The 26,455-nt window shown below is 42.9% G+C and overlaps 2 protein-coding genes across 4 annotated transcripts; one reads left to right on the top strand and one right to left on the bottom strand.

Moving 5' to 3' along the window:
* Window positions 1–2,531: 2,531 nt before the first annotated feature.
* Window positions 2,532–7,255, bottom strand: LOC306932583 (carboxy-terminal kinesin 2-like). 3 transcript variants are annotated; one of them, XM_079514437.1, is made up of 9 exons: window positions 6,287–7,255; window positions 5,369–5,452; window positions 5,092–5,280; window positions 4,071–4,235; window positions 3,776–3,914; window positions 3,441–3,580; window positions 3,228–3,301; window positions 3,021–3,096; window positions 2,532–2,708 (listed from the first exon to the last, which is right to left on the bottom strand). In XM_079514437.1, exons 1-9 carry the CDS (start codon window positions 6,299–6,301, stop codon window positions 2,664–2,666), a joined length of 927 nt encoding a protein of 308 aa, XP_079370563.1. In that variant the 5' UTR covers window positions 6,302–7,255; the 3' UTR covers window positions 2,532–2,663. The 3 variants fall into 3 exon arrangements, with proteins under 3 accessions (XP_079370563.1, XP_079370561.1, XP_079370562.1); XM_079514435.1 differs by having other exon boundaries at window positions 5,100–5,280; window positions 6,292–7,255; XM_079514436.1 differs by having other exon boundaries at window positions 5,100–5,280; window positions 7,035–7,255.
* Window positions 7,256–16,269: 9,014 nt separating this feature from the next.
* Window positions 16,270–23,938, top strand: LOC306932232 (uncharacterized protein). The gene is made up of 8 exons (XM_079513933.1): window positions 16,270–16,567; window positions 17,320–17,418; window positions 18,319–18,541; window positions 18,762–18,817; window positions 19,325–19,447; window positions 19,582–19,867; window positions 21,479–22,224; window positions 22,933–23,938. The coding sequence occupies exons 1-8, from the start codon at window positions 16,412–16,414 to the stop codon at window positions 23,197–23,199; spliced, it is 1,956 nt and encodes a 651-aa protein (XP_079370059.1). The 5' UTR covers window positions 16,270–16,411; the 3' UTR covers window positions 23,200–23,938.
* Window positions 23,939–26,455: the final 2,517 nt, after the last annotated feature.

Raw genomic sequence — 26,455 nt, 5'->3', positions numbered from 1 at the left:
GACATGGCCTCAGCTGCCTGACTCAGGCAGATACACAGCTGCATAAGCATATTGATAACCATGACACTGGACTGTACGTACAATAAGAACAGAATGAGCAGGAACATGCTTGCATCTCATATATATCAACATTTCTGTATTATTGTCTCCACCAGGCCGAAGGCATGGGGAGAGAGTATGTTTTGCACTCCGTCCGTGTGTGTGTCCGTCCGTGTGTGTCCTTCCGTCCGTCCGTTACCAGCTAATCTCCGGCACCGTTAACCCGGTCGATGTCAAACTTTGCACACACGCTCCCTGGATGCCAACGATGAACCTCTGCCCCACATTTTCCAGAACGGCCTGTTATAGCGCCACCATGAGGCAGCTTTTCACATGTTTTACCTAAAACTGCACCGATCTGCGTGAAACGTTGCATGCACACTCCCTAGAGGCCAAGGACAAACCGTTGACCTGCATTTTCCGCATCTGCCTTTTATAGCGCCACCAGGAGGCCGACTTTTGTAAAACACATTTTTTGATATTACTCCTCCAGATTCTGTCCAAAAATCTCACAAATCGTTACACACTATCTCTATGGTCATGTGCTCAAGTCGGATCTGTCCGATATTTCATATTCCATCCTAATTGGCTATAATTAGCTTTCACAGTTTGCAAGATTGCCCCGTTTTGAACAAAAGCCTCAAATCATGAACGCAGCATGCAATTCACGTGAAATCTTTCACACATTTTCTTACTAGGCTGAGGAATATATCCCACCCTTTTCACATTGGCCTGTTATAGCGCCACCAACAGGTTGATTTTTGCAAAACACATTTTTGGAACAAAATGCCTCAAAAACATGTTTATATTAATCCTAAACATTTTGCCAAACATCTCACACAGTCCTATCCTCCTGGTGGAGACCTGTGCCCAGAAGGGCACTTTTTCTAGTTGTACCTGTTTCATTAAAGTCATATGACCAGTGGTAATAGACGGTTTAATTGCAAGGACCCCCAATCTGGTCCATAGCCCTAATGCCCTTTGCTGCAGCAAAGGGCATTAGGGCTATGGACCAGAGCTAAGTATGCTAATACATTATGCCACAGACGCATAATGTGTTCCCCCACCCCCATAAACATGATAAAGAACTCGTTTTAGGTTCTGTTCATTATCAGTTTGGCTAATGTCCTAAATCATACACTTTTCCATCTTTAGCCTTAATACCTCCATTGATGGGATAGTTGGTAGCTTTAAACACCTTTCTATAATACTGTGTACTAATCTTTGAAATCTAGACTGTAAGTGTAAGTACATCTTCCCACTCAAGTCTTGAAAACATCTTGAATTTTCTGTTTAACCTCCTTCCATGACTCATCATTGACTAATACGGCAAGGATGGTTTCCCACATTTCAGTGATATAATTCAGACCCTATTCAGAAACCCTATTCAGAAACCTCATGACTATCTATATCCCTAAATAAGTCAACTTGCCAGCCCATAGAGCCCCTTTGTGAACCTGGACATTTTGAGTACCCTATAGTTGTTAGAAATATTGTATGGGTCCCCAGCATTTAGAAACTGCCGAATGCTAACTTGCATGTTGTGTAATTTGAATAATTAGCTGGGGTATCATTGACAACCTATATATGGCAACATTTTCAAAATTCCATTGTGCTTTAAGTGGCATGTGACATGTCAAACTGAGGGTTTTCATGATTCCGATTCCATTGTAAGCATTAGCTTTGCATGAAAAACACTCCTTTGGCTAAAAACAGTTATAGCCGTCATAACAAATGTGATGAGGTCGAGCAGTCATAACAAATGTGATGAGGTTGATCAGCACAGTTGGGCAAGTGCCTATTCTATATAGCCCTGTGTTTTTCCATGCAAAATGAATGCTTGCAATGGATTCAGAATAATGAAAAACCCCTAGTTTGAAACGTCACATACCACTAAAAGCATAATAAAAATTTGAATTGTATAGGTTGTCAATGATACCCCAGCTTATGCTAATTGCCCAACATATGCAAGTTAGCATCCGGCAGTTTCTAAATGCTGGGGACCCATACTCAACAAAACATTAGGGTACTGAAAATGTCCAGGTTCACATTCTGGCAAGTGGACTAAAACGTAATAGTAATGTTAGGTTAACCGCACGCAGAATCCATATATGTCCAGACTAACGGGATGTCAGAGTTTGTTTCCAAGGTATTTCCCATTAAAATGTTGCACTTCCTCACAGCATAATTGCTTGGTTTTCAAGAAAGAAAAGTCACTTTGGCAATGAGGGAGAAAAAAAATAAATAGCCGTCTGCCTGTATTTATATCTACATATACACACTGCTGCCGTAGTATTAGGAGTAGTTGGGGAGAAATGTCAATTTGCCATATCATTTCCAGAGTGATTTACATTAAGCAAGAACAATATGGCAATACAAATAACCAGTTGTCAAACTAAGGGTTTGCACACACCAAAAATATGCGTTTGACCGTCATATAGCCTTTGCGCAAATATGTGTACCGATTAAACAACTTTCCAGAATACACAGAACTTTGTCCAAAAACCTTTATTGAAAAAGTCAATTAAAACGTTAAAAAAAAAAAAAATTAAAGACATTTTCAAATTAAAATGTTAAAAAAATGCTGCTTGGTTTCCCCATAAGTACAATAATCCCGACGACGACTACTTCCTATTTGCTGAAGCCGTGCCAATGACACAGCAATTAACCTGGAAGAGAACAGAATGTTACATTGAAGACCACAAACACTGAATGACCAAATGTCAAAACAAGCCGCAGCAACACGAGAAGCATATCGGTTAACTTTTCAAAAAGAAAGTATCTGCTTAATATATTTTAGTGTTGGTTTTCCCAAATATAGAATCATGAGTAATTTTACATACATTTTCAAATCTTATACTGCACTTAAATGAAGTTTGGTTTCCATGGAGACACCAAATTGTGTTTGGCTAGCAGCCTGAAACCCAGTTTAAGCAGTTACAATGTGTGCTCAAGAAATACAGTAGATGAGTACTACCCACCTTGCTAGCAAACCTCAGGGAGTTCAAAGTCTCCCCAAAGTTGTCAGTCTCTGGGGAGATGTTGGCAAACATCAGCCTGATGGGGTGAGAAAAAGATCAGGTCATGTAATGCATCCCGACAGTGTTCCAAGACAAACTAGTTAACTCTAAACTAAATTTGACATTTGTGGATTTCAGAATAATTGTGGTCTCCAGGTTCAAACTCACGTTTTGCTGTTTCCTCCCAAACAGCCCTGAAGAAGATAAGTCAGTTTGGAATTCCTGTATGGAATGAAATTCTCCTGGAACACAAGGAAAATATGGTTTTAGCCTGGCCCAAAACAAGCTCCAGTCAAAAAGCAACAGATTGGAAATTAAAGTAGCGTAGAGTAGCATTCATAATTTCATATAACTGAGTGCAGGGTTCAGAGAATGACAGACCTTGTTTGCCAGGGCAGTGATGACAATGCCCAGCTTGGTGAGTGAGCCGTTAATGGCCGTCATCTCTTTGAAGCGATCACCTTGTGCCTGGCTCTTCTGAACACGCTCACTACCAGCCAAGTCCACCAGGCATAGGGTGGCTGTACAGATGAATACAAGTCAGCAATAAGAAAGTGTGATTGAGACAAACGTGCAAAACACAGACCGCCCCAAAAAGAAAAAAGATAAGTCAAGAAATTGTCTTTTTTTTGGGCCTTGGGGCTTTGCCTTTGATAGGACAGTGGAGAGACTGGGAATGACAAGCAACGGTCATCTGACCTTAATAAAGTACTCACAGTTGCACTTCAGGTCCCTGCCTGTGTTCTCTCCCCTGATGTCAAGCTGGAACACTGAGTGGGAGCGAGAGGAGCGGTCATTGACAGAGGTCTGAGCGGTGGCACGATTCTGGTTCGCCAGGGCCATCAGATCGATCACCTGACAATTGGGGAATATAATTGGCATCTTTAGTCAGCTTGGGAGATAAATGAGCATTTACATGAAGTGCCACATCATGCTCAACACATTTCAATACCAGGTTGAAAGTTAAGTGGCTATGTAACAACTACAGACAATAGAAATAGTGTGCTGTACCTGGTCCTCTGAAGTGACCTTCTTGTATGTAAGGTTTGTTACAGTTCCAGTGTTGTCGGCAGACCTCCGGATCTCGTGCTCAGGCCGGTTGCTGGCCTTGCCGGTGTAGAGCAAGTCACGCAGAGTCTCATTGTAAATCTCTACGAAACTTGCTGTGAAGGAGAACTGGGGGAAACGAGTATTAGGTGAGAACTTCCACAAATAGGATGCTCTATAGCAGGGGGTTGTAACCGATTTTGACCCAGGGACCACCATTCTGACTAAGAGCAACCTGGGGACCACCACTATTGGGCTGATCACCCGTCCCACATCTCTTGGAACAGTCCAGAAATAGCACTACTGTCCCGCAAATCAAAGATATGGGGAAATAATTGAGCATGCGATACCATAATAACAATCTTTAATCATATTTGAGGGCTTTGAGAGAAATTACTCCAGACTCTCAGAGGGCAGGTGTGTGTCTGTATTCAGCTGTGATGCTAGTTATGCATCAAAGCAATTATGTTTCTGCACTGCACTGTCAAATAGGCCGACACCTGCTTTTGTTCAAGCTGTTAACTAGGCTACATTTGGTTGTATGAAACACTGATTTATAAATAAAGTACTTTTCAACTGAAGATAGCCAATGTTGATAATTTAATTTAAAAAAATCCCCGCAACCACCTGCAATACCTCCGGACTACCGGTTGAAAACCCATGCTCTATAAGTTACTTCAAAACCTAATCCCAAGGAATTTAAACTTCCATCAGACCACCCCCAGACTCACATTGTGCAAGGATATTACAATTTAAACTCCCATCAGACGACCCCCCCCCCCCCCCCCCCCCCCTCCTCTGTCATTAGCAGGCAACAGTGCAGCACTATCTCTCCGTTTCTGGCACGACAGCACCCCTACTGGTACTCATGACTCACAACACAAACATAGGTTAACACATAGTCACACACACACACACACAGGTTAACACGGACATTGCTGTTCCTTGGAGTGGTTACACCACTCAAAAAGAAAAATGCACAGGGTGACCAACCTGCCAGCCTTGCTGCCTTAAACACCTGCTGCACTGCCCGTGGAATGACTCCCCAGCCATCTTCTGAGTCTTCTCCCTCCATGGTGTGAGTTTTGCCGCTCCCCGTCTGGCCGTATGCAAAACAACAAACGTTGTAACCATCCAGGGCCGATTGTATGAGGAGGGAGAGCTCTTCAAAGACCTGGAGGAAGGACAGCCAAAATAAATAAACAGCAAATTAAGATGTCTCACCATAACAGGACAATGAGTGAGTAAGAGTATATAAATACCTCTTGCTGCGAGGAATGGGGCCCAAAGACCTTGTCAAAGGAGAAGGAGTAGTTCTTCTGCGTATCTGTACGACCTGTATGAGACTGAAGGATTAAATAAAAGTTGATGTTATGTCCATTGTTTATGGAGGCAGTGATAAGAGAATGCAGGTATAAAAATAAAAACTAACATTGCCAATATGAATCCAGTGATGACAAAATGAGGTCTACTGTCTGCAATTACAGGTTGGCCCCCGATAACGAAAATACCCAAGTGGACCCGAGCGAGAACCGCACAGGTCGGAATCGGACGAAATTGTCACGGATCCATTCGGGTTTGGTTTAACTGAAAATGTTTTCGGAGCGGGTCGGAATCGGTAAAATGTCAGATACATTTCGGGACCTCTTTTTGGACCTGTGAAAGTGTGAAGAGCTCTAGTTCAGACTTCATGGGGTCAGTCATCTAGTATAAGACTCTTGGACATGGGTTCAGACTTGACTGCAACACTTCCCCTTTGAAAAATAGCAAGCTCACAAGTGGTGAAGTTCAATCATCATTAGTGGAAACACTTCAGTGAGAAATTGTCTGGGCAGTTCCCAGGTATAACTTCTGGTATGAGAAGAGTATAGTGCTCAAAGATTAGTTTGTTTTTACATTACATTACAGTCATTTAGCAGACGCTTTTATCCAAAGCGACTTACAATAAGTGTATTCAACATAGGTAGGGAACAAAAACTACTAATCACGATGATATTTAGTATCTGTATACGCTTCCGTTACACTCTGGCGTAAACGCCGTTGTGAATGAGGACCAATAAGAGTAATGCAATCACATCCCTTTCCATGTAGTCATCTACAGACTGTAGAAAAGAGTTGTCCTAGTGAGCAACAGCAAGCAACCCCTCCCCCTGGCCTATTACATGATTGGATTCACCCACCTCACCTGCTGTCATTCTCTCTCAATCCCTAATCACACCTGCTCTCACTACCTCCTCAATCAGTGGCCTGCTATATATACACTGCCTGAGTTCCTGCCCATTAAGTTATTGTATGTTAGCCGCAACAACTCAACCTGTCTGAGAGCCCGCTGTCCTGGAGTCTCAGAGTTATTAGGTGTTGCCAAGAAGCCACTGAAGCCAGTCAAGTCAGCAGTGAGCTGAAGCAAACACGGTAGGAAAACTATTTTTATTTTATTATTAATCTACACATTATTCACAACGGTCAATCGTGGTACTGATTTCTGTCTCATGTTTGTTTCTAAATAGCCTACTGATGTACCGTATACTGTGCAGTGAGTTAACATTAACAATCGCCTTCTCTGTTAGGAAGAACATCAAGAGCAAACGAACACAATGGAGGTGGGTCACCGTTGGTGTTAAATGTATTTACCCGACACGGTCTATCGTGGTAACTTTTTTTTTCTCGGTGGTTCTTTGCTCTAAGATTTAACTTAAATATTTGTGTATAATATACAACAGAACGCAGATCTGCCCAAGGCCGTCTCTCGTCTCCCCTTGCCAATGAACTCCACAAAGAGACCGATCCTGGCCAATGCTTCAGATAACCATGAAAGCCAGTAGGCTTCAGTAGGCTATTTAGAAACAAACATGAGACAGAAATCAGTACCACGATTGACCGTTGTGAATAATGTGTAGATTAATAATAAAATAAAAATAGTTTTCCTACCGTGTTTGCTTCAGCTCACTGCTGACTTGACTGGCTTCAGTGGCTTCTTGGCAACACCTAATAACTCTGAGACTCCAGGACAGCGGGCTCTCAGACAGGTTGAGTTGTTGCGGCTAACATACAATAACTTAATGGGCAGGAACTCAGGCAGTGTATATATAGCAGGCCACTGATTGAGGAGGTAGTGAGAGCAGGTGTGATTAGGGATTGAGAGAGAATGACAGCAGGTGAGGTGGGTGAATCCAATCATGTAATAGGCCAGGGGGAGGGTTGCTTGCTGTTGCTCACTAGGACAACTCTTTTCTACAGTCTGTAGATGACTACATGGAAAGGGATGTGACTGTATACGGTTGCATTACTCTTATTGGTCCTCATTCACAACGGCGTTTACGCCAGAGTGTAACGGAAGCGTATACAGATACTAAATATCATCGTATTTCTCTGTCCGATCACGCTGCGATTTGCTCCCGTCTTATTCAGGGAAGCTGGTGTAATCACTTCATTTGTGCGGATCGCAGAGTGTAGCCTTTCCGCATTTTTCCCAAGCGATTCGCCTGGTGTCGCCTGGTTAGAACGCCCATCCCACACCATATAAGGCAACAGGAAATATCGAAATACGTCATCATAGCCTGCACCGGGCTTTAAATTATATACAACAGCCGCGATGAGCTTGTAGAGCAGTTAATTTTGACAGGCGGGTCTCTGCACGGACAGATCTTCAAGCAAACAGCGCGAGTTTTGTATATAATTATAAACGAAACTTGCCAACTTGGCACGCATTGCTTCACTCCTTGTTAAATGTCAGAACGTTAATAAGTTAACTGATGTTACAGTTACTTTCACATAATGAGAAAGAAGTTAATTTGCACTGTTCACCACACAACCAAATGCTATATTAAAACTCGGCAATGATAAAAGGCCCTATTGATTAGTCTACTGCGGTGATTGATTCCCTGCCCTGCACTGTCGGATTTGGAAAGCAAATATATGGACATGCATGGACACAGGACATATTTTCTTTCTTTTTTTTCTTGTGGGATTTGGACTTAAGGCTATATTTCATCCGATCCAACTACGTTGTATGTTTCCTCAGCTGCAGGTAAGAGTTGGCTATTCTGTGTGGCGTCCGCATGTGATCAATATACATATATTATAAATTAATACCACGACGCAAATGGAGGCAGATAGGTGCTTGCAGCAAATGCATTTAGGCCTACGTGCAACTTTAATTGGCTGAGTCTCTGTCAACATGCTGATCAGCGAGTTACAGTGGTAATAATAATCATCATCAACAGCCTTTCTTGTCTGTCTGTCCGTCATGTTTGTGAACAAGCGCGAGTGGAGGTGAGCTGGCTTAAAACTATGATATGACTGGCCGACTTTCAAACACGCTGATGCCATTCATTCAAATAGGCTAATGTGGTCTTCTATTTTTTATATAGGGCTAATCCCCCCCCCCACACACACACACACGCGCACCGACAGTCAGACTGACTCAAAGGAGCTCCATAACGAAACAATTTAAATAGGCCTATACTGCAGACATTACTACACTAATCAACGTTGGATTCGTAGTCGTACAGTGCAGAATGCAGATAAGTGTATGTTCTTATTATAATTGTGAGTTTGTTTTTTAACATGCAGCGCGAGTCCGCGAGACTGCGAGAGCCGATCTACAAGCTCACAGCGCTTTGCACTGCGAGTAGAAAGCTGTCAAGTGAGCAGCGCAATCGCGCATGCTAGAAATATCATAAAAAAGGTGTCGGGCTTGCAGGGGCAGTTTCTGTAAGGCACTCTAGGCTAACCTGCCTCTAGAATGCATGCATTTAGGCATACAAGTGATACTTGGCTTTTATATAGGCTATAATTTTTTTATGTGCGACCAATGTTGGGGACACATGCCTACATATTTTATCTGAGATTTGGGGACTTTTAATTGATTCAGCATGAAGACTAAAGACTTCTTAATAAATCTACGCAAGCCGTACACGACCATGAGAGGTGGCGCAGCTTTCAGCGGAATTTCCGACCAACCCACGTCACCGTCAAGTTCACGTTCAAGTTCATGAATTCCCACGTAATGTGGGAATCCACGTAAATGCCTGTCCGCTCACGCTCCGCTCACGTAACGTCACTTTATGAGCATAAACGCCGTTGTGAATGAGGACCATTGTCTTCACCAGGCCGAAGGCATGGGGAGAGAGTATGTTTTGCACACCTGTTATAGCGCCACCATGAGGCCGATTTAGGCAAAACACATTTCTGTAGATAACTCGTACACATTTTATCCATACATCACACAATTCAATATACACTATCTCCATAGTCATGTGATCAACACGGATCTGCACAATTTCCCATCTTCCATCCTGATTGGCTAAGATTGGCTTCCAAAGCTCACATAATTGGTCCGTTTCAAACAAAATGCCACAAATCACAAACACAGTGTCCAATTTCCATTAAATTATACACACACATTTCCACTAGGTCGAGGACGACATGCCGCTATTTCCCCCCCAAAATCAGCCTCATGGTGGCGCTATAACAGGCCAATTCCTGTTTTTACCTATAACTGCATCGATCTGTATACAACTTATGTATGCGCACTCCCTAGAGGCCATGGAAAAACATTTTCCCTGCATCCCTCCACATCTGTCGGTTATAGCGCCACCATGAGGCCGATTTCTGCAAAACACATTGTTTGATTTCATCCAAATCTCACGCAAATCGGTACACATGATCTCTGTAGTCATGTGATCAAGACGAGCCTGTTGGATTTCTCAGATTCTACACCGATTAGCTAAGATTGCCTTCCAAAGTTTTCACGAGTGGCCCGTTTTGTACAAAATGCCTGCTCATGTCCTGCTCATCCAGAATTCTATCCTCAGAGATGCTATGAGTGATCTGGCTCTGCATTTCCTCAACAAAATGAAGAAAATTGTTGCAAGAAACAAACAAAGAAACATGTTTATATTACTCCTAAACATTTTGCCAAACATCACACACTCCTATCCTCCTGGTGGAGACCTGTGCCCAGAAGGGCACTTTTTCTAGTTATAAATGTTTTTTGAGTGGTCTCGTGCAACTAATAGTTTGAGATATATATTTTTGATTTTCATGAGCTGTGTACCATAATCAAGATCAAACCAGAAATAGGTTTGGAATAGAGGTAGCTCTGGTCCATGCAATTGAGCACATGCATAAAGTGAGTGGCAAAGTGAGTTTAATGTTGTTTAATGCAATCAGATTGGACTTTTATGTTTGGATGTATGGGCTATTAAGGCCAGAAAGTAGTTTTTTGCCACTCAATAGAGCGTCGCAGTCCCGCCTCCTACCCGGGACCAGGAAATGAAATCCAATGCATTATTCTCATAGACATTTCGTAAAGTATTTATTTAAAGACGGTTACGCCGCGGACAAAGCCAACTCGAGTCGTGACAACTCATGACAACACAAACAATATTTTGGACCAAACAAATAATTAGAAAGAAGAAAAACAACAAAAAAAGTGTTGTAACCTGCCGTTTTTTTCTTCTTTCTAATTATTTGTTTGGTCCAAAATATTGTTTGTGTTGTCATGAGTTGTCACGACTCGAGTTGGCTTTGTCCGCGGCGTAACCGTCTTTAAATAAATACTTTACGAAATGTCTATGAGAATAATGCATTGGATTTCATTTCCTGGTCCCGGGTAGGAGGCGGGACTGCGACGCTCTATAGGTGTTCCTCCATAACTTCAGGGTATGATGATGTCATGCACATACTCTCTAATTTCACTGTAGGGCTATGCACAATGAATCTAGGAATAGGATATATGAAAGTTTCACTTTTTGAACAATATTACAGAAGAACATTTACTTTTACACTATTCAAAAAAAATCAGAAGTGTGTGTGTGTGTGTGTGTGTGTGTGTGTGTGTGTGTGTGTGTGTGTGTGTGTGTGTGTGTGTGTGTGTGTGTGTGTGTGTGTGTGTGTGTGTGTGTGTGTGTGTGTGTGTGTGTGTGTGTGTGTGTGTGTGTGTGTGTGTGTGTGTGTAATCCCAAAGTGCATACCATGTGTTACATATTGTAAACAATGTTCAGGTACACAACATAGTGTAAACAAAGAGGGGAGAGAATTTGTTTTACAAAGAATATATTGATATTTGTTCCCTAACACACTCCTGTAGTAGTAGAGGAGCACGGGGAGAGAGAATGGTGATGTCTAAATGCGCCAGATTTTAGAGTGTAGCCACCATCAGGGCTGTGCAGAGACCACTGGGGAGCCAGGTGCTCAAATTCCATCAAAGGAGCACATTTAAAAATACTTTACACCAGGGTCGAAGCTAGGTCCTGGCAAGAATTTTGAGTGCTTTACCACGCAATTAAGTTATGTAATTCATTTCAACTCTCTTATAGGTTGAGGCCAGTACCACCACATGCCTTCTAGCAGAGCTGAAAGACGACTTGGAGGAAGAAGCAGTTCATTCTTCAGGTAACCTGATATTTTATATACTTGCACACAGATATCCAAACAGGAAAAAACAAGGTTAACACCAGAGACAACACCAGACCAAAAAGCTTGAATGCCATGGTTCAAATACGGTGTCACATTTTGTATCCCCATCGGAGTCGGTTTCAGCAGTCATTCCCCCTCTAGCAGTCACTGTATATTATGGTCACAAACAAAAGTCCCTCTCATATTCAATTTCAGTTGGGTTTCAAGCTAGTTGAGCTCAAACCCCTGACATCTTGCTGTGATTGGTATGACATGTTGGAGGGAGCACTCATTTTACTAACCTAGTATGTCCTCCACTCATTGCACTGGGTTGTGTTGAAATAAAATAAATAAATTGTCACAGCCTCCTGCCTTGTTACATGCATATTGCCAGTCACCAGCATGTTAATTTACAGGTCAAGAGATTAAATGTAGGATGATAAATTCTAAATAAAATGCTTCCCATCTATGCCTTGTTTTATTTTACAGGTGAAAAAAGTGAACCTGGGGAGAGCTTCGAAGAAGAATGGGAGGATGGGGTGGAAACTGCCAGTAGACTCGGTAGATGGGGCAAATACCAACCTCTCATCAATAGATAACGGCAGCACTTTTAACATCAGCAAGAACCTCTCTGAGACAGCACACAATAGGAGTGGGTGTGGGAAAGCTTCAACCAGTCCAGCATCCTCAAAGGGCACATGCAAGTGCATGCTGTGCCCAAGCCGTTCATGTGTGACATCTGTGGCAAATCCTTCATCTATAATTACGCCCTGAGAAATCACCTCAGGTGATTCGCATTCAAAGGCTGGGCTTATCATTTCATTTCATTTCATTTCATTTCATTTCATTTATCAGTTGGGTGCTCCCGTTCATGATTTCATGCGGGCGAGGTGCACTGGCCCAGATGCAGGCAAATTCTCCCATACTTGGACGACTGGCCGGCCTGCGCTCCGACCAGGGAACAGGTGGAGCAGGATACAGCGGCCCTTATACGTAATGTAACACGGCTAGGCCTTACTGTCAACTACAAGAAAAGCTGTCTCGTTCCCAGACAGACGGTGGTATTTATCGGCATTAGACTCCCGCCGGAATGCTGGCCTTTCCCACTCCTCAACGAGTGGAAGCCATTCTGGAGCTTCTTCGCTGTTTTCGGAGGAACACAAAGTTGAGGTTCAGCCTTTTTCCCAGGCTGTTAGGAATGCTGACAGCAGTAGTGCCACTGGGCAAACAAACAATGAATGTCGATAACGGTTACAGAGAGTATACATTGTGGAAAAGATGGGACACAGAGAATGATTGGGTACACCTCACTGCTCCTTTTTTATATATAGGAATCAGGGTACGTTTGAATAGGACATTCAGTGACAGTGATGAGTCAGAAAAGAGAACCACAACAGAGGGAAATGTGACACAACGTGCACAGAATTTGTATATAAAATAGAATAAAAGTCATTGTGTGTGTGTATAAGGCTCTCTCGGGAGCTCCAAGGTCCACAGTCAGGAGGCCGCATTGGGTGCGAGCGGGCTCTGACTGGCCACAGTGAGGTATACTCGACATAGGAAGGCACATCTAAGAGGAATAATATAACAGGGTGGCATGACAATTAACACACTTCTAACGTATGGTAAATAAGGCGGGACAGTCATATTGACTATTCAAAGTCCTCCTGTCACGGGGTCACTAGGGGTGATCAGGGGAATCAAGGGGCACTACGCTAAATAGTGACTCTTAGAAATAAGCAGGGCAAAATAAACACTCGTGTGTGGGTGCGTGTGTGGATGTGGTTCACTCCTCCCGCGCATAACAGTGACAGTGAGTGGATTTAGTGTTTCTGGGCGGACGTCGCGGTGCATCCACTGCGGTCGGGGGCCCTTCGATCGGGTTGCTTTCCCGTGACCTCGCAGCGTCACACCTGTACAGCGACACGACTGGGCCCACCCTGGTGATACGTAGTGCTCTTGCCGCCATTCCAGGTCTGGGTCAGTGGTCTACATCTAGACCCAAAATCCCACAGGTTCAGGAGAGTTGAGGTGTCCAGCAGCTGCCTCCTCACACTGCAGCCCTGGAGAGATAGGACGTTTCCGTCCAGAGGTGTCTCCTTCGGTTCGATCACCTCGCGTCGCGAAGTGGTGGTAACCGATGCCTCGCCCTCCGGATGGGGAGCAGTATGGCAACACAGAGCTGTGAGGGGGCTCCGGATGAGACAAGACATGACGCAGCACATAAATGTGCTGGAGCTTCGTGCTATATTTCTAGCACTCTTAACACTTTGTTTCCGCAGTTGAAGGGAAGGCATGTGTCAGCTGTCTACCACATAAACCGCCAGGGGGCACCAGATCGACACTGTTGATACAGGTGACACGGCGACTCGTGTGGGCTTTCCCTCGGTTTTCCAGCCTGTGAGGACTATGTATCTGCCAGGGCCACACAATGTGGTGGCAGATTTTCTGTCCCGCCAGAAGCTTTCCTCTGGGAGTGGAGACTCCACCCAGCGATAGTAGAGTCCATTGGGGCAGGATGCTCTGGAGTCTGGCACACCCATGGCCAGATCGCCTCATCTATGCGCTTACACCTTTCCCACTGATAGCCTTAACTCTACACAGGGTTCATTCAGTAAGGCAACCATAGACTCGTACTGGTTGCTCCGAAATGGCCATGGAGGACATGGTTCTCGATGCTGCACAGTCTCTGCTGCAGCTCTCCATGGCACCTCCCCAACAGGAAGGATCTCCTGTCTCGGACCCACTCCTGAGTCAATGTGACCAGGCTGTGTTCCAGACTGTTTTAGATGCAAGGGCACCTTCCACCAGGGCACTCTATGCCAGGTGGAAAATTGATCCAGGATAATTATGATTATTTTGGGGGTCAGAGCCTGAAACATTTGGGAACCGTTTCTCTAGAGGTTGGGTAGAATCATGCCATTTAGAGTCGCAGAGATGTCTTCCTCCTCCTCTGTCCGAGACAGCTGGCTGACAATGAAGGTCTGTCCCCTCTTCTTTCTGCAGGGTAGGGGTTTGATTCCTGCTGCCATGGTGCTGATCATCTGATGGTCCCAACGCCAAATGAATACAACTGTTTGCAGACACACTGATCAGATGTCTACAGTTCTCGTGAACTTCATAGACGTGCCATTTTTTTTTATCCCACGATTTTGTAACCCGTTTTTTTCACCCAGTGTCAATTATCTAATGTAATCCTCTGCCAACCTGGGGGGGGGGGGGGGGGGGGGGGGCAGCGGACTGACCTCATGCTTCCTTCTATGCATGAGGAGTCCAAGCTGCTTCTTTTCACCTGACGGGAGAGTTTCCCCAGCCGGACGTAGCACGTGGAAGGAACACGTTATTCCAACCAGTTCCTTTCCCCTCCATCAGGTGCCCTGGCTGGCGCTGAGGTCAGTTTATAGTGGGTGTGAGAGCCCAGCAGGGCCAGATTGAGGAACCAAACTCCTGTGACCTGTGTTGTGGGTCAACACAGGCCAACCTTCACAGCCTAGTCTTCGGACCAGTGAAGTAACCTATTTTGTTTTGTTTGGATTTTCTATTTTTTCCCCACTTTTTTAATTTTTGTAGTATTATAAGTTTATGGGACTGAGTACCAGTAGTCTCATTACTGTTGGGTGACGTCTAAGACCTGTGAGTTTCATGTTTTAGAACTGTTTTGATAAGTTTCCTTTTCATAATTTGTTGATATGATTTTATCGGTTTTATTTGTTTTTGTACTGTATGTGAAGTTCAACCTTACAAAGAAAATTCAACTTGATGAATTCCCTTTGAAACCAGCTAGTAATCCTCTCCAAAATAAAATAAAACGTCTATTGAGGTGATCCATAATACTAGTGTTGTTTACTTTACATACACTGGGTTACATTTCCATATACATCGTTTTCCTATACTTCTTCAATGCTTTTTTTCTTTTTTTATGTATTATGTAGGAACATAGGCATAGAGTACTGTAACTTACAAATTAGGCATTTATCAGACGCGGTAATGCATCATAAGCAAGCTATAAGAACCTAATATCTGCCTAACAGTAGATTATCTGTACATTGAAGCTATGAGCATTAGGAGTCCACTATAGGCATTTACAGCTAGGCCTATGTGTTTGTGTTACTCTCCCATCTACAAGCATGTCCACAGTGACCACAACACCAGAGGGAGTGCAACAAACCATGTGCAACCCAGATTCGGCACAAACAAGGGATTAAATTATTTTCACTCCTATGCCACCAAAATGTGGAACGCCCTACCAACAGTCATTAAGACATGCGAATCCCTTGACTCCTTCAAAACCGCCCTCAAAGCCTAGGGCACCTACGGACGGCCACAATTCGAAACTGGCCCCCGTAAAACTCTGAATCCCCCCTACCACCCACCCCTTTTCCCCTCACTCAGTGAGGGGAAAAAAGGGAAAAGAAACATATACAGTGAGGCTCACTGTATATGTTTCTTTTCCCTTTTTTACCTCCTTTATGATGAATTCCTGTTCTGTTTGTTTTTTTGGCTATATAGTAGTGTCTATTTGTACGTCTCTAAATGTTTTGATGATTTGAACAAGGTGGACCCTCTTGTAAACAAGTGTAATGCTTTATTGGGTCGTTCACTCACAGTTAACAGTCTTTGTATTGAGTTGTGCTTGAAATGTACTGTAATTCTGCAAACTGTTAATAAATATATCAATCAATCAATCAAAGTATAGGTTGGATCAGATTACGAAAGCCTTTATTTTGAAAGTTGTATTTTGAGAACCGGAAATACAATAAAATAAATCTGTGACGTCACGTACATGGTTGTTGTTTTTCCCCCCTGCCGGATCGTCGTTTATTCTAGTAATAAAAGACCGTTGATCGTTTATCTGAAGAATATTCCATGTTCAGCTAAATATTAGCTTTTCAGTAATCAGGAGGATGTCGGCATTGGAAGAACAAGTAGGCTCCATATTGGAGGTGATGGTCAGTGCCTCTGTGACAGAAATGACCAAAGTTATCGGTGGCTCCGATGCAACATGTCCTGATGGTGAGCAGTCAACTACTGCGACTGAAAGCACACCCCCGAACGATAAGGTCTGTTGAAGCGGTTATTGATATGATGTTTGTCCCTCCGTTTCTTGTCATTTGGACTTATTTGTAGCTGTGGTGGGCTTGCCAAGTTCCAACTCGATCCCTGCGATCTACTCGTGTCCATGTTGTGAGTGTGTGACTCCCTCCCTTGTTTGGCGTCTAGACAACCAGCTGATCATAGAAATAGAGTAGCTAGCAATATAATAGTATGATTTACTACCGCAGCTAAACATTCGTTGTGGCGGCAATGCCAGTGTTTAATGCTGGATAAAACATGTAGTTACTTTGGTTGAGGTCCAACGTAACGTTGATCAAGACGAGACCATTTTAGTAGCCTGCCTACGCCATTTTGAAACGCGCAAGGGCCTGTAGGCCTATCTATTTGTTGTATGTCTATGGACATCTAGCCGTACACGCTTTCACATAACTTTACCGTGACATTGATTGATTGCTCACATAATAATAATACACATTGAGTGTGATTGATTAATTGTTCACATAATGCACAGCTAAATTAAATGTAGCCAGTACATTGGCCATACAGCTTTTACCTTTTGCTAAGCACAATTTGCCTTTGTTCATTGGTAATTAAATAATGATTTCAAGGGAACTAGGCTAATTATCACTCTCACTATGTATTTCATCATTCAGTCCAACAGATGTCACGTGCATTTTACTGCATTTCTCAAACATGCAAAGTTAAACTGTCTTCTCTGTTTTATTTAACTTATTTTGTTATAATACTCACTGTCCAGGTGATCCAGCTAAGTGTCTACATGAGATCTCTGGCAAGAGATGCTGTTGAGAAGATCTGTGAACTGTTCAACAACAGCTCTTCTCTCCTCAGACTACAAGTATGTCTGTTCACCAACTCTTAGCATTTTGAGATAATGCTGTAACAATTTAATACAATTTATTAACAAAAAGGTTAATAAAAAAGGTCTTAAAGACAGCAACTCACCGGAAAGACTTAGGAGTCCATTCTAAAGCAAAGGGAATGACAAATTGTTTAGTTTTGTTGCCAGTAATTCTTTCTGGTCTAAAATTATTTATGGGTTAATATTGCTTGTTTATTTTGTTGTCACTGTATACACTAAGATACTCATTGTTAATTATTGTGGTTGCCTATTATAGGCAAGCAGACTATTATTATTGCACTCCATCGCTGTTTAAAAACATTTAAATGCAATAACTCTCTATTCTCCCCTCCGATTGGCCATCTTGAGATTATACGAATGTAACCAAATGCACACGTAACACTAGTATAGAGCGTCGCTGTCCCGCCCCCGACGAGAGGCCTGGAAGAGAATTTCCCATAGACGTTTCAGAAAGGATTTATTTAAAGACCTGAACCGAAATGTTTGGACCGAACAAATAATTAGAAAGAATGAAAAAAGGGCAGGGTACAACACTTTTTTTTTGTTGTTTTTCTTCTTTCTAATTATTTGTTCGGCTCAAAACTAAAACGTCTATGGGAAGAATTAATTGGAAGTTCTATTCCGGGCCGCTCGTCATCATGTAAGTGGCGGGACTGCGACGCTATACCCTTCAGACTTAAATTAACCATTTAAACCCTATATACTACGTGAGCAAATGGAGCTATACTCTACACCAAGTTTATTCACCCCAAAATAGCAGCTCACAAGTAATGCAACGCGTTGTGAGCTTGTAGATCTGCTATCTTCGGCGAATGTTCAACCCAGAATAGGGGCGCTCTGATCCGTGTGATTAACACTCCGGATGTTTATACGTAGGTGACTGAGGGAGTCACAGAGAACGATGACATGAGGAAGAGACTAGAAGCAGCACAGATGGAGCTCAGGCTGCTGCTGGAGCATTCTGAAGAGCCCCAGGAGATAGAGGGCAGTGTGGGCCACGAGCAGAGCCAGAGGGTCCTAGCCAATGTGAGCTCCTGTGAGGGTGTGCAGGGAGAGGCTGTCCTCCAGACCAAGCAACGCTCTGGGAGGAAGAGGAGAGGTGAAGAGTATTATTCTTCTTACATTCCTTCTTTGAGATTTTATAATTTGAACCAAGTAGTGGGCTGCTGCATTTGTGTTGAGGTCATTTAACATCGTCTCTACAATGTGCTGAGGTTGTTCTTGTTAAACTGTTATCTATCTACGGTAGTTTGAATTCTGCTCACAACACACTTCTTACACACATGTTGAATACTATTTTTTTTCCTTTCATTTTTAAGTCATATCAGTGAAAAGGTCCCCCATAGTTCATCTCTGGAAGGGCAGAGCTTATGAGGTAAATTACAATTTCTTTCAGGTAACATTTATAATTATGGATATAGTAGCCACAATATTGACTTCTTTTTCTGTTTCTCCTACATCTTTACACCTGTAAACCTGTGATGTGACTATAAAGTTGATTATTATCTTGTATACAAGATGAGGGGAAATAGAAACATAAAAGAAAATGTCAGCCTCAGGCTTCTCTGTGAACAGTCTCAGGCTATGACATTACTAATGAGTCTAATTTTAATTTTTCCGTTTACTGGTGAAAGCGAGACAATACTGGTAAGAATGAAATGTTGAATATTTGGCTGTTTAAGTAAGAGCTTTGCTCAAGGACACTAAAAAGACTAGAAAGCTGTCTTGTTCAAAGAGAATGGAGATGGACAAATATGTCAACTAACTATATGTCAAGTTTGTCAACAGTAGTTCCCCAAAAGACAAAATGCTAACATTATGCTTTTTTAAATTCTTTCGTTTGGATCTTTTAAGTGTAACTCTATAATTTGCTGTCTCTCAGGACAGTATCCGGACCATGATAATAAAAGAAGAGGGGCTAGAGGCCTTCCCTGACCAGGCTTCTCCAGAGTCTGGTCAGTACGCTGATGACCTGGGACAAGACGACAATGATCCAGACTACCAGGTTGACTTTATTTATCGCTTCTATTTAATTTACGATCCGAGCAGATACACTAACACTGCAAAATATTCTGTATGAACCCTGATGAAATTAAAAGAGTATAATGACAATGATAACCGCATGTAACCTTCATTCAGCTGGATCCAGAGGATGCAGAAGACCGTGACCCTGGATACCCAGCCCGGCCCAGGCGTGTAGTAAAGCCCAAGGCCCGTCGTGGCCAGGCAAGGAAGGACGGCCATGGTCTGAGCCAACAGCCTCTGAGCTGTAAGCACTGCAGGAAGACGTTCACCAAGCTCATCCAGCTTAAAGCCCATCAGGTTGTGCACGGAGCAAACGCAGACAAGCCTTTCCACTGCTCGCAGTGTGGGCGCGGCTTCGCCTTCCAGCGCAGTCTGAATGCACATGTGTTGCTGCATACAGGTGAGAGAGAAAAATGTGTGTAGCCTAGTGTTGCGCGGGTCAGGGTTTTTCATGACCCGCAGGTCACGCATGTGATAATAATCTGACTCGGCTCAGCCCGCCCCGCAGCACCACATACATTTTCACAACTCGACCTGGCCCGCAACCCGCCATCATTAAATGCACGTAAAATATGTCTTTGAACGCGGCTTTTATTTGTCAAAAAAGGTGCTTCTAATCTAAACGGTTTTAAAGGCTAATATCACTGGCAAGCACGCATAGTCACGGGTGTTCCGACCACCGCATCGCATCGATGCCATTCATTTGTCACACACGTAGCGACATGGCAGATTGAGAGGAGACAGAGAGGTTGAGGGGAGAGAAGAAAGACTCACCCGTGCGTCGCAGACATAGCCTACAGTATAACAACAGGACTGTCACTGCACAGACGCTGAAAGAAAACGCCACTAAAGACCTAAGAAAAACTATTTGAAAAAGTTTGCGTTGTCTAACTTGTCCTCCTTGCACTTATAAACTCCACACACGTGCGCGCAAACAAACACACACACACACACACACACACACACACGCTGAAGGAAGGGACTGCTGGTGGTTATAAAATATTTCACTCGCTCTGGAGTGAGTCAGAACTTAAGACTCAGTCAGAACACAAGAGGCAAGATGGAGTCCAACCGTTAACTGATGACTTAAGTCGACATGAAACACAACTCACCACTGTTCAAGGACGCACAGGGAAAAGGTAAAAAAAGGTTTAACAGAATGTCCGTTGTGGTGAGAAAAGTTGACAATGATAATTGTGTGTGGCGGCGGCCGCTCTACCGCTACGTGCCTGCGGGGTGTGCTCATGCACGCGCGTTGGGAGCACGTGCGGCTGTGCGCTGTTTGGCGATTAATAGTTATTAATAATTGGAGAGAGGAGATATCAACCAGCACAGCAACACAACAATCCGGTAGGCTGTGCAAATTTCATCCCAGGACTCGTGGCGACAATAATCATTTGTAAAAATCACAGTATACATTATTTGACCCGCCTCAACCTGGCCCGCAAATAAAGTGAAAATGTCATGACTCGGCCCAGCCCGCCCCGCGGTTAACCCGCGGGACCTGCGGGTTACAGGTCGGCCCGCGCAACACTAGTGTAGCCCCAGTGACGTCAGTGCACTCTGAATATCAGTGCATCCGTGATTGCTGGTTGGGGTTCAGAATGCAACATCCATTTAGCCTTTTGCCGGTGTGAAAGCATTGTTCTAACACTCTTAATTCACAAGGCTGTGAAGCACTTGTCCACCTGAGAATTTTAATGTACATCGCTAAACACGAGACTATAATACTTTTCATAAATGGATATCAACACGTTAAAGTTGTGATAACAAATATCAAAGCACGATTCACTGCTAATTCATAATTATAACAGTGATTAGAATGCATTATAACAGTGATTGCAATTCATTATAAATGGTTATTTATAATTTATTACAAGATTCTTGCCCCCCTTCAAACAAATGTATGTATTCTATAATGCTTGACCTTATTTATAAGGCATTATAAAATTAGCTTTATAATGTGTTGCATTATAACTATGTTTATAACACATTGTGTATCTGTGTCTAGGTGAGAGGCCCCATACCTGCGATATTTGTGGGAAGGGCTTTACACTGAAACAGCTGCTTAGGAACCATCAACGCCTTCATGCTGAGGTCAGGCCATTTCGCTGCGAGCAGTGTGGTAAGAGCTTCTACCGCGCCCACGGTTTGAAGATGCACCAGAAGGTACACACGGGCGAGCGCTCCTACAACTGCCAGTACTGTCAAAAACGCTTCACCATGCAAGGTAACTTGCAACGACACCTCCGCATACACACTGGCGAGAAACCATTCCGCTGTGAGACGTGCGGCAAGTGTTTCAACCAGGCCGACACGCTGAAAGGCCATCAGAGGATCCACACGGGCGAGCGTCCCTTTGGGTGCGAGACGTGCGGGAAGTGTTTCATCCAGAAGAGTTCCCTGAAGATGCATCAGAAGACGTCGCACCTGGGCGAGAATGCGCGAGCCTGCGTGGTGTGCGGCACGATCATGGCCTGCGTCGGCTCGCTCCGCACTCACCTCATAGAACATACGGCAACTATCCCCTGCACTTGCATGCTGTGTGGCAACCAACTCAATTCCATCACTGAACTGCGCTCACACCAGCAGATCCACACGGTAGAGAGGCCCCACAGCTGTGGAATCTGTGGAAAGAGTTTCAAGGCATCAGCCTACCTGAAGATCCACATGAAGACCCACAGTGGCGAGAAGCCTTTCTCCTGTGATATCTGTGGACGCGCGTTCACACAGCACAGCAGCCTTAAATCACATCAGGTGCTTAGATTGCATTCTTTATTTTGATTAGATTATAGCTTGATACTTAATTTGTCTATTATTATTTGCTTTGTTAGTTTCTCTTACCTAATACTGTATAACTAACTCAAATATCTTAATCCAACCTAGCCTAATTTAAAGGACCACTTCACCACTTTTCAAACTAACTTCATATAATTGGTCCTTAATTAATGTTCATGATAAAATAGCACAATATTTCTGTCGGTCTCATAGGAGGGCTGTGGGCAGTCCGAAACCTGTCCACCAGTGGCATCATCATTTGACAGAATTCTTATTTTTTTAAAGATTTTTTTTAAACAAAATATTTAGTTTATTATCGTGAGAAAGATGGCTTTCATTATCGCAATAAGATATCGGAATAGAAAGCCTGCAGTTTATATTAGCTTGGATTCCCCATCGATGATGTCACTGGTGGACGGGTTTCTGAACTGCCCACAGCCCTCCTATGAGACACAGACGGAGTAGAAAAAAATGGTGGTATTTTATCATGAACATTAGTGAGGACCAATTATATGAAGGTAGGTTGAAAAGTGGTCCTTTAAGGAAACGGACATATACTACAGTAACTAAAACACATAATCCTATTTATAAAGAAAATAGGATTATGGTTTTTAAGAAAATACTGTAAATCAACCTCTTGCTTGCGATCTTAATGTCTCATTTACCTTTTTTATTTTCATTTCCAAGGTGGTCCACACAGGAGAGAAACCCTTTATTTGCGGCACATGCGGGAAACGATTCAGCAATACAGGCAACTTGAATCGACACCAGCGCATTCACACAGGAGAAAAACCCTTCAGCTGTGACCAGTGTGGACGCAGCTTCAACCAGGGCAACAGCCTCAAGGCCCACCAGAAAATACACACTGGGGAGAAAGAGTTCATATGTGATAAATGTGGCAAGTGTTTCTCCTACCTAAGAAACCTGAAAGATCACAAGTGTATTTATTCATGACCGTGTGGGTTAAATTGATTTACATTGTTCTATCCAATCAGTGGTTTGATATGGTTCATTCTTGACAGGTTTGTTATTAAAGTAGTGCCAGTGGTTGCAGACTGTTGTTTTCACAGATGGGACACATTAAATAATTAATTGATGATTATTATGCACAGATAGATCTTAGGAATAGGGTACCACCATGAGCCGATTTAAAAAAAAAGGTGTCTTCCATTAGCCTGGCTAATAAGCCAGACTCAAATCACACTGTTGTTCATGGAACATAATAAGCAGGCGAGAATTATATATTTTTTGTTGTCAGGATTGTTTACTAATAAAATGTGTTTTTTCTTAGCACCACTGATCAAGTGGCTGGTAGAGTCGGCAATGACCACAGTCAAACTTTACTAGAATTTGGTTTAATTTCCTGCTTTGACTATTAACACTAAGGCTGACTGACTATTGTTATGAGCTTTGAATGAATGTTGAGCAATGTTTGAACTGTTTCTGTAAAGAAAACACTTACAGTGTTATTTGTGTGGATTTCACAACAACGGTAGCTGTATAGTAACTGAGTTTATGCTGTTCTATTGATTAACAAGTTGCCTTGTGCTGAAATTGACTGCTTTTGAAGATAGGCCTACTTTTTAAAGAATATTTGTATGTAACGCCTTTCATCAAATGATGTACTTTTTGGTATTGATGTATCTCAATATTGTGACTGAGCCAAACATTGAATATAACAATTGAAATTGTTTTTCTGCGCTTCTTTTTCCTTTCTTTCCCTGAATTCATTGATATGAGATCATGAGAACATATCAGGTAGTTAAATACACACCGACATCTGTGAGAGAAGCAACACTTAGTGTTGAAATACATTTCTACTTTATGATAGTAGAGGCTAATAATAGCTTGCACATACTGTAGGCTTCTTAATTAGACTCATCAAGGTTCAAGATATTTATTATTTATTGCCGTGCCAACACATTAGGTTATGTTTATATAAGTACAGACATAAAGGCTACAACCACAGATATGTGTAGACTAGAAACCTAAATACAGTATGATTAAAAGCAAAAGTGAATACATAGATTAATTGCTTAAAATAATATAATAACCAATCCGCCAAAATCATATTTGCCCAGAATTTGCAACACAGTTAAATATTGGGATTGTGGTCAAATAAAAATGACATATTTGTTTATTAGCCAGAATTAATTGGCCATTGAAGATAATCAGTTCTTGTGTGAACAAGAATATCTCCATAAGCTGCAGTACTGTACAAACCTGATGCAATTAACATTTGGAGCCTAGACACTTCATAATGTCAATTCATTTGAAATGTACAAGTATTTGGGCACCCTAATAGCTGCAGAAATTGGAAAGATGCAGTAGAAGTAAAGGGAAGAATACATGAATAATATATATTTTTTAAATAGTATGGAAGAGCAAAGAAATAAATGCTGCTAGCTTTCACAGTATCCTGTAAACTATAGCCAAGCTGGTTAGCAAGTTCAACATTTTGAATGGAAATTCCAGTGAGAGGACTAAAGCGAGGCTCCTAATGCAATGTTCTGACAATGACTGCGGAGAGAGAGATGGCTGTGCGAGGGGTATGGCCTTGGTGAGAGATGATGGAGGAGTAGAGAATGCTGGTGAAGAAGTGATGGAGCAGGTCGGTTCATCCCCTAACTTTTCTCTGTGCTTCCTGACCCATGAACTAATATAGAGAATAGACACACAGCTGCAATCCCAGGGATTCTCAGTCAGGTAGATGGCAGTAAGGCTCTCCAGTGGACCTAAAGTCCCATTTTCCACTTCTCTTAGCTGGTTGGATTGTAGCCACAACATCTGGAGACTTCCAAGGCCCTGAAACACACTAGGGTGTAAATTATTCAACCGATTGCTCTCTAATTTAAGTTCTGTTAGCTTTGTTAGTGGGGAGAAGAGCTGGGGTTGTAAAACAGCCAAGTGATTGTTCTGTAGCTGGAGCCTGCGGAGGTGAGAGAGGGAGCGAAAGATGTTGGCAGGGAGGTAACTGAGCTGGTTGAAGCCTAGATGAACATCACTCAGTTTGGCCAAATTCACAAAGTCTTCAGGAGACAGTTCAGAGAGATCATTATTATTTAAGTGCAGTGTTTTCAGACTCAGAAGCTGAGCGAACAGGCTCAGTGGGAGCCGTGATATGTGGTTGTCATCCAAGTGTAGCTCCTTTAAATTGATGAGGCTGTCAAACTGGTCCGGGTGAAGAGAGGAGAGAAAGTTGTGGGATAGCTTCAAAGAACGCAGAGTCCTCAAATTGTGGAAGACAGAATGATGCATTGAGCTGATGATGTTATTGGCTAGCAGGAGCTCTCTGAGGTGTGTCAGATTGTGGAAGAGTCCTTTGGGAAGCTGGATTATAGCATTATTTTCCAGGTAGAGTTTCCGAAGGGATCTGAGTTTGGAGAAAATTCTAGGACGAAGCTCTCGGATGTGATTGCTCGACAATTGGAGATCCCTGAGCTTGGTCAATGAGTCAAAAACCTCAAATGCAATAACAGAGATGTTGTTGCTGTTCAGGTGCAGTTCAGTTAGGTTGGTTAGGTCCAGGAACACACCCACAGGCAGTAACGTCAGTTCATTGTGGTACATATCAAGGAGTTTGAGATTAATCAGGTTGTTGAAGGCAGCAGAGGAGAGCAACTGTATGAGGTTGGAGCTGAAGTCTAGTTTTTTCAGTGAAGCCAGGCCTCTCAATGAGCCCTCAGTAATTGTGGTCAGCTTATTTTGGCTAATATCTAGATCAACAAGCTGGGCTAGAGAGGAGAAAGAATCTTTTTCAAGTACTGTGATGCTGTTTGTCTGCAGGTACAGACTGCTGAGGTTGGTGACTTCTTTAAGCGCCTCAACTGGGACAGACATCAACAAGTTGTTACTCAGATCCAGGTGTTGGAGATGGGACAGTCCTCTGAAACTGCCCTTCTTAACTTGTTCAAGCCTATTCCGGGACAGAATTAGTTTTTCTAATGCAATCAAGTTCTCAAACACACCCTCATCTATTTGTGATATACTGTTACCATTGAGGTGCAGGTCGATGAGACCAGGGGCTCCATCAAATCCACCAACTTGTAGCTTTCGAATCTGGTTCCAAGTCAGAGTGAGTGTCTTTAAATTACCCAGTCCGTGGAGTGTTCCCACTGGTAGATCTTCAATGTGGTTGAAACTCAGGTCCAACATGGTTAGGAAAGGGAGGTTCTGGAATGTACCTTGTTGTACAGGCCCCACATTGTTC

Source organism: Electrona antarctica (assembly GCF_951216825.1).
Source record: "Electrona antarctica genome assembly, chromosome: 11".
Taxonomy (NCBI): domain Eukaryota; kingdom Metazoa; phylum Chordata; class Actinopteri; order Myctophiformes; family Myctophidae; genus Electrona; species Electrona antarctica.
This window is presented reverse-complemented; position numbering and strand designations above follow the sequence as displayed.

What these genes read in the sequence shown, in the direction of transcription:
- LOC306932583 (XM_079514437.1), bottom strand. An exon ending in TCACTGCCCTGGCAAACAAG is followed by an intron (nt 3,302 to 3,440) that starts GTCTGTCATTCT and finishes CTTGTGTTCCAG; the next exon opens with GAGAATTTCATTCCATACAG. An exon ending in CCCTGAGGTTTGCTAGCAAG is followed by an intron (nt 2,709 to 3,020) that starts GTGGGTAGTACT and finishes GTTCTCTTCCAG; the next exon opens with GTTAATTGCTGTGTCATTGG.
- LOC306932232 (XM_079513933.1), top strand. Translation starts at nt 16,412, where the DNA reads ATGTCGGCATTGGAAGAACAAGTAGGCTCCATATTGGAGGTGATGGTC. An exon ending in GCACACCCCCGAACGATAAG is followed by an intron (nt 16,568 to 17,319) that starts GTCTGTTGAAGC and finishes CTCACTGTCCAG; the next exon opens with GTGATCCAGCTAAGTGTCTA. An exon ending in ACAATGATCCAGACTACCAG is followed by an intron (nt 19,448 to 19,581) that starts GTTGACTTTATT and finishes ACCTTCATTCAG; the next exon opens with CTGGATCCAGAGGATGCAGA.